Raw genomic sequence first — 7,722 nt, 5'->3', positions numbered from 1 at the left:
ATAGTTTCTAATTTTTGACTCATGTAACCTCCAATTCCTTCTTTAATGTTGCAAACTATTGTAAAGCAATAATGTGAGGAGTTAGTTTCAAGGTCGAGTGCATGATTAGGAGTGTCACTCCGTATTAATTTATTGTATGTATTTGTATCGAGTTATTTCGTATGTAGTGTTAAATATTAAGCAACACTTAAACATTAATCTAGTTTAATGTTCATGAACTTCATGTATTACTTAGCTGGACCCTTGGAATTGGGCCAATCCAATTTTGGTCTTTGTTCAACAGTTAAGGAAAAAAGCCCAGAAACAGTGCTATCCAGACAAGCAAAGCGGTCCTCACACGCCAATTTTGAATTTTAAAAGGTCCCGCTCCCCCCTCCAGTCCCTCCTCCCCATTTCTCTTCTCTCTCTCTCTCTCTAAACCCAGAGAGGCCGCAGAGCCGTTTCATACAACTCACTCTGACTCACTCAAATCGCTTCAGCAATCCACCCTCTTCATCTTTATAAATCACTCAAATCTCAGATTCTCACACACACAGCAATTCCGAAAATGGCGACGAATATCGGCATGATGGACGGCGCGTACTTCGTCGGCAGATCTGAGATCTTGGCCTGGATCAACTCCACTCTCCAACTCCATCTCAACAAAGTCGAAGAGGTTTGTTTTTCCCCAAATTCAAACCCTAACCCTAACCCTAACCTTTTCGATTGCCGTTTCCGTAATTCGATTTCAGTCGTTAATAGCTCCGATCTGTGTGTTTCAGGCGTGTTCCGGCGCGGTCCACTGCCAGCTCATGGACGCGGCTCATCCGGGGATGGTTCCGATGCACAAGGTCAATTTTGACGCCAAGAGCGAGTATGAGATGATCCAGAACTATAAGGTTCTTCAAGATGTCTTCAACAAACTCAAAATTACCAAGGTCCGTTTTCAATTTCGTTTCTTGTATCTTTTGAATTTCAATTCTGAAGTTTTTGGATCTGAATTGTTTCTTGAATTTCCGGTATATGTGTTTACTTTATTTTGGTTGTTGTTTTGTCTGTTTGGGATTTCTAGCATATTGAGGTAAGCAAGCTTGTGAAAGGAAGGCCGCTCGACAATTTGGAGTTCATGCAATGGATGAAGCGCTACTGTGATTCTATCAATGGCTGCACCAGGTACGTTTGAGCCCTAATTTCTATTGTTGTTTTCAAGTTTCCTTTCATTTGTTTACTGTTTTTTTTTCCATGCTTATTTCTCACTACTGCTATCCGTGCGCTTAAACTACATAAATCACCTTTTAAATGTGGTCCTGTTTGGCATTTTGGTATGAATTGAATTATCAAGTGTTTGTAATTTTCTTGTTAACTGAATTTCTGTGCTGATTTCGGATCACTGTTATCTGTGCTGTTAAAGGACATCAATCACATGTATAATGTATTCCTGTCTGGCATTTCTATATGATTTGAACTACCAAATTTATGTCTTTGTCTTAGGGTGCTGAGTGTGATTAAGTCACTTTGGCTTCTATATTGGGATGCATAATCCCAGAACTGGTGAAGCTTCATTTTGGTTTAATTTTCTGTTTTTGTTGGAATCAAAATCTTGAATTTAGTTTCCGTAATTATTCTCCACCCTTTGCCTTATGCAACACATTGCTTTTGATTGGTAGTAATTTTCAGATTCATTAACTCATTTGTTCTTAGCATAGCTTCATAAGGTTTAATATTAGTCATAGACTTCTAAGGGCAATATGAGCTTTCAAATGGATGCTGTACATTTATAATAGATAAAATGATTGTGCTGTTGCCTAAACTTTTCACTATAAGCAGAATTTTTTTAGATCCTGCATTTTGTTTTGGTGATGGATCTATGGTTGCTGCCTATTTCAGCAAAAACTCTTTATTCTATGGATGCATTTCATGTATAATAAGTCTTCTACATACAAATTAGAAGGCATGAAATACTTGTGCTGCAGTTTGCACTTCATTATTAATTATAAGAAGAGTTCCTTAGTTGCTTTCTATTTCTTTTCTTTTTCTGTTTTGGTTAAGGTAGCTATCTATTTCAACAAATAATTCTTTGTTCTTTTGTATGGAGTCAACGTATAATATGGAATGTCGTTTGTGTAATATGCTCCTATTGTTTCTGTAAGCTACAATGCTCTGGAGAGGAGAGAAGCCTGCAAGGGCGGTAAAGAAGTAAGCAAGAGAGCTGCCCAATCACAATCATCCGCTAAGGGTACAGCAACTTCCCAAAGAGCTCATTCCTCTCACAATGCTAGAAGAAATGATGTACCCCATTCTGGGAATCAATCAGTAAAGGCCTCAAGACCTTCTTCTAGTGGAGGCCCTGCCCCACCTGCATATGATGAAAAGGTACTTTCAAATTTAGTAAGTGAGGGTTGAGAAAAGTATCTATCAAATATTTTGGGTAGTTTAGTCTTATTGACTGTTACTAATTTATATGTAGATCACGGAGTTGAAGCTATCAGTGGATAGCCTAGAGAAGGAGAGAGATTTCTACTTTGCAAAGCTCAGAGATATTGAGATACTATGCCAGACTCCTGAAATTGAACACCTATCTGTAATGTGTTTTCCTCTCCTTGTTTTTGTTTTTGTTTTGCAAAGACAACTCCTAAAAGCTGTCACTTCATGACAGTATTAACATTTAACTTTTTGTACAGGTTGTTGCTGCTATACAGAAGATTTTATATGCTACAGATGATGATGCGACAGTGGTGGCACAAGCGCAAGCCATGTTGTCTGGCCCCTCAAAGGAAGCAGAGCCCTCGAGCCCCATTGCTGAGCCATTGAGTCCCATTGCTGAGGCTTCAGATGAGAAAGCAAGTTCGGAGACCCAGAAGAGGAAAACCATAAACAACTTTGATGTCGATGCTGCTGCCATGGCAACATTATCTCCAAGGCAAAGGGTCTCTGATGCTTCTGATGTCCATTGTAGTGGGTCACCTCTGATGACTTGCTGATCAGCTACTTGTTTGGAGGATGTAATCTCTCGGTTTCATCTTTAGAGAACACAGATTTCCATTGAACTTCTTCCTCCCCATATATGTCAAAATGGTCAGGTAATGCTTAATATGTCAAAATGTAGTACAAGTAATGGTATGGACGTGAGATATTAATCCTGTGTTGTATTAAGAACATCTCCAGTCTCTAGCTTTTATGTTGTGAAAGTTAGAATATGTAAGAATGAAATGTCATCATTTCTGTTAAAGGAATGTTAGTCCCCGTTTTTTAGCCGTTAATCGTATATGGTAGAAACTCAGATGAGGCCCTTTGGATCAGCAGGTTATCTCCAGTTTTATAATGGAGTTGCATTTTGTTTTTTGGTTCCTTGTTTTGGTTTTATTCATGTCACATTAAGCCAATACCTTTTGGTTATTGTGTTGAGTAATACCTCTTCCACCCTTGATAGTAATACCTCTTCCACCCTTGATAGAGGATGAGTTTCAGATCCCCAGAAACTAGCAAGTATAAAGGTTTCTATGAGTCAAAGTGGCCTGTGTTGCAAGTTAATTTTACTCTTTGCAACCACTGTGCACCATGGGGATTCCAAAGTATGCCGGAAGAGAGTACACTTATACAGTGCTCAGCCAACATGTGAAAAGGGAGGAGAACAGTGCCTTCATTGGTCTGTAAGAAGGCTAAACCTGTTACCTTTGTGCAGAACTCTAGTGGAGTTTGGATTGGGCTCGTAGACTTTAGGTCTCCAAGGACTCTGACCCTTCAGTATGCTACCGGGCCAAGCAAGAACTAGCAAAAGGGTTACAGGAAGAGAGTTAAGAGACCATGGAGAAACAGAAGAAGTCCTCCAAACTCCTGTTTTCGGTGTCTTACGGTTACGCCCAAAGGGCCCGGAACGGAAATCCGACCATAAGGGAAAGGATACTTTTAGCTGCTTGGTTTCCATTTGCTTCTCTCTATATTCAAGACAGAGTCCACACTTCTACAGTCCATCTCAAACACGTGAGTTTCACAAGAGCATGCAGTGTGGTTCCTTGTTTTGGGATTAGAGTTTTCGTGTCTATTTAGAAATTCCTTACCAAGAAACTGAAGAGCTTTTGATGACTTTCACTTGGCAAGAGTTTTTTTTTTTCAGTAGCCGGGTTTAGGTTTATGCCGTTTCATGTCTGCTCGGATTGGTCTTTAGTGTATGTAATGCTTTGCGAGCTCTAGCCGTAACTTTTTCTAGTGCCATATATAAGTAGACAGGAAGAAATGGAACGTAAATTTGAAGTTTGGTTTGAAAATTACTTCTTATATCTAATAAAAGAAAAAAAAAATATAATAGGGTAGCTAGTGGATATACCATTGACAATTTGAGCATGATCCCAAAGAAAGGCCCACCTCCTTCGGCTAAACAACCGTCTTCGAAGACTTGGTAAATAACACCACAACTAATGAGAGAGATATAATAAATACTTCATTTACCCAAAAAAAAGCTGAACTTACTAATTTTTTACAATCATCTTCAAAATGAATGCACAAGCCATCAAGGTACAATTCGAAATCTTCTCTCTTTTTGGTTGTTTTGCGATGACACGAACTCTGTCGTTCTTCATATTCTAAATCACACTTGTGTTCGAGTACATTTAGGAAATCAAGGCAAGGAATGAAGAAGCAAATGTTAAAGAGACAAAGGTGAACACAGTAGATAATCAGTCATCGGCGGGGCAAGGCCAAGAACAGAGGAATGTGCAGGTGGTTCACCAGTCACATCCCTCGCCGATTACAAATACGAGCGGGGGAGTTCTGACCGGTGCTGCCGCAGCTGTGGCATCCACTCTTCGGTCTGCCAAGGAGGCCATTTCAAAAATTGATTAGCACTTTTTTTTTTTTTTCATTTATCAATTCATATGTACAAGTAAATATTATTTTGTAAATCTTTGATTTGTCATCCGCACTATTAACTGCAATGTGGTAAAATGGATGTATAATGTTATTGCTCGGATATTCTTATGTTACTCCGAATTAACCTTTTTTAGGTGAAACCACTATCAAAGCTTAATCCTTTTGCAGGTGGGATTGTAATATGCAAGTCTTGCGACGCCTAATTTTTTTTGTATGTGTTCAATAACATGGAAAACATGATTACAAATGCCACCTATGACAGTATTATTGACTTGTGGTACTTTCAGAGTTTCAGATATACACAGATATGAAGAAAGTGCTCAGGGTGCATTAAGTTGTTTGCTACCCAAGAAAATGGTATCTCCAGTTTCGGTTCAATACCTTGTATACGAACCAGCTTGATTTTAGGCTCTTCATATTCGTAACTAGCCTTTACATGGTCGTCACATAAAGTTTCTACTTCCTCTTTGGCTTTTTTATCATCGCTTGCATCTTTGGATGAAATTCTTTGCCCGTAATCATCGCGACCTACTGTCAATGATTCAGCAGTGCCCAACGATTTGTCCACAAAATAGTCTGGCAGAAGGATTTTCACTGCATCATATAAAGTGAAGCATCTACCTTCTCCTTGTATCTCGACAGGCCGGTTTATGTAAGAAACTTTGTCCCAACTATCAATCGGTGGTGCATCTTCTAAGTCATCAAAGTCCTCACTGACATTCCAAACGTATAACCGAACTGGAACTCGGCCTTGCTTCACCTGCCCAGAATCATCAATTTCCCCAACTGCTCCAAGCTTAAGTTTAGAAGATACCCGTTGGTAGGCTTCGAAATTACCATGTAAAACAGAGCGCCAGAGCTCCACCTGATCAGGTTGAGACATGTTCATCACATTCTTGCAGTTTCCATTTATTATATATGCAGCCTCTTTCAATGAGTTGATAAAGCTCCACTTTATGCTGTCTTCACCTTCACAAGGGATCAATATGTTTCCTGGATATCCTCTAAAATGCACAGTTAAATTCCAAGGTCTCTCTGCTTCTGCACATAGAAGATCAAAAAGAACTCCTGTTGGTATATACCATTTCAAGGGCAACCCTTTGTACTCGAACCAAATAGTGTCAACACCAGGAGGAAGTGCACTGCTGAAGTAAGGCTTTAAATGCGAGGCCAACAACGGTAGGTATCCTAGCCGAGGAGCTAAGATCAGGGCGGGTGGGGGTGAAGGAAGAGTGGTGACTTTGGATTCATGGAGATGAATCTGCAAAGGAATTGCTCCTTTCCATAAAAAGTTCTGGGCTTCCATGTCCATTCTTTTCCCTTGAGTCGAAACACTGATTAATAATTTCTTATGCAACACTTTTGCCAATGAGAGTTTGTTGAAAGAAGTTGTTTCAATGTATTTTTTTTTTTTTTTTTTACATTTATGCTATAAATAGCGGTGTGGCTCTTGGAACTGTATCCTAGTTGATCACGGATTGTTAAATTGTTATTCCGAGAAGTAATACCTATCCTATTAAAACTTAGAGAGCACTTCTATTCGTAATTGGAGATTAGAGCTTTTTAAACCCTATAAATAGGCATGGTTCTGAAGGCTTTGGCTAGCCCCGGACTAGTGTGTGCGATCCCGAACCAGAAGAAACTCAAGAAAGAAATTTAGGGTTTCATCATACGTCAAACGATGCCGAAGTTGAGTCAGAAGAAGTGCCAATGGAATGTCCAGCCAGCGACTAAGGAATATAGTGCCCAGTTACCATCACACCCTAACCCTAGAAACTTGCAATACCCACCTAAACAGACACCTGTTGAGGAACTATACCGAAGATATAAGGATCCACATGAAGAGATGATCATGGCTGAGGGTATGAGTCGCCTCTGCACTGATCTCGATGTGGATCCCCAAGACATTGTCATGTTGGTTATGTCATGGCACATGAAGGCAGCCACCATGTGCGAGTTTTCAAAGCAAGAGTTCTTCAATGGACTAAAAGCCCTAAAGATTGATTCCATTGAGAAGTTCCGAAGCGCGCTACCGTCTATGAGATCTGAGCTGAAGGATAAGGACAAGTTTAAGGAGGTGTATAATTTTACTTTTGACTGGGCAAAGGAAAAGGGGCAGAAGTCCTTGCAGCTGGATACTGCAATTGGTATGTGGCAATTGCTGTTTGCCGAAATGACTCCGAAGTGGCCCTATGTTGATCAATGGTGTGAATTCTTGGAGGAGAGGCACAAGCTGGCAATACCTAAGGACACATGGAATCAACTATTGGATTTTGTAAGGAATGTGGATCCATCACTGTCGAATTTTGATGAAGAAAGAGCTTGGCCCTGTCTTGTCGACGATTTTGTGGATTACTTGAAGGAGAAAGGCTTGGTGCAAACTACTTAGGTAGTTGTTTGGTTAATAGATTCAAATCCAATTAGTAGAGTTGTTTGATTAATAGATTCAAATCCCATTAGTGATGTGAATCAAGACTTTCTCGTGCTAGTTCATGTAGAAGAAATTCACATTTTTGGTGCTTTGAGTTGCAAGGCAATTTGGTATTTTGAATGACCGTTTTGATTTGGGTTGGAATGTTAATGAAGTTTTGATACACTAGCTAGGTTATGCATAAGGTTTTTAGATACTCATCCTCTGATCGAATGACAAAATATTGTCATAGTATTCAATTCTACACAAATTAGCAGTACTATAGTTTCAGCGTATAAAAGCAAATTAACGACCTAAATTTTCTGAGGACCTTGCCATCTCAAGGATGGTCAAATATTGTCATAGGCTCATAGTGTTCAATTCTACACAAACTAGAAGTACTATAGTTTCAGTGTATAAATTTAAAAAGAAAATATATTAAGTGTTTTAGGGAAACGAGAATTGAG

The 7,722-nt window shown here is 39.4% G+C and overlaps 4 protein-coding genes across 4 annotated transcripts; 3 read left to right on the top strand and 1 right to left on the bottom strand.

Moving 5' to 3' along the window:
* Nucleotides 1–356: 356 nt before the first annotated feature.
* Nucleotides 357–3,208, top strand: LOC112188570 (microtubule-associated protein RP/EB family member 1C). Its single transcript, XM_024327710.2, has 6 exons — nucleotides 357–655; nucleotides 762–917; nucleotides 1,052–1,152; nucleotides 2,130–2,352; nucleotides 2,447–2,560; nucleotides 2,661–3,208. Exons 1-6 carry the CDS (start codon nucleotides 548–550, stop codon nucleotides 2,958–2,960), a joined length of 1,002 nt encoding a protein of 333 aa, XP_024183478.1. The 5' UTR covers nucleotides 357–547; the 3' UTR covers nucleotides 2,961–3,208.
* A 1,207-nt stretch (nucleotides 3,209–4,415) lies between these two features.
* LOC112183825 lies at nucleotides 4,416–4,958 on the top strand. Its single transcript, XM_024322157.2, has 2 exons — nucleotides 4,416–4,491; nucleotides 4,591–4,958. The coding sequence occupies exons 1-2, from the start codon at nucleotides 4,471–4,473 to the stop codon at nucleotides 4,816–4,818; spliced, it is 249 nt and encodes an 82-aa protein (XP_024177925.1). The 5' UTR covers nucleotides 4,416–4,470; the 3' UTR covers nucleotides 4,819–4,958.
* LOC112185298 (autophagy protein 5) lies at nucleotides 4,822–6,323 on the bottom strand. The gene has a single exon (XM_024323539.2). The coding sequence runs from the start codon at nucleotides 6,155–6,157 to the stop codon at nucleotides 5,129–5,131; it is 1,029 nt and encodes a 342-aa protein (XP_024179307.1). The 5' UTR covers nucleotides 6,158–6,323; the 3' UTR covers nucleotides 4,822–5,128.
* Nucleotides 6,324–6,488: 165 nt separating this feature from the next.
* LOC112183824 (DCN1-like protein 2) lies at nucleotides 6,489–7,234 on the top strand. Its single transcript, XM_040513291.1, has one exon. The coding sequence runs from the start codon at nucleotides 6,527–6,529 to the stop codon at nucleotides 7,232–7,234; it is 708 nt and encodes a 235-aa protein (XP_040369225.1). The 5' UTR covers nucleotides 6,489–6,526.
* The last annotated feature ends 488 nt before the right edge of the window (nucleotides 7,235–7,722 follow it).

Source organism: Rosa chinensis, chromosome 2, assembly GCF_002994745.2.
Source record: "Rosa chinensis cultivar Old Blush chromosome 2, RchiOBHm-V2, whole genome shotgun sequence".
Taxonomy (NCBI): Eukaryota; Viridiplantae; Streptophyta; class Magnoliopsida; order Rosales; family Rosaceae; genus Rosa; species Rosa chinensis.
The sequence above is the reverse complement of the archived record's forward strand: the minus strand, read 5'-3'. Positions and strand labels throughout refer to the sequence as shown.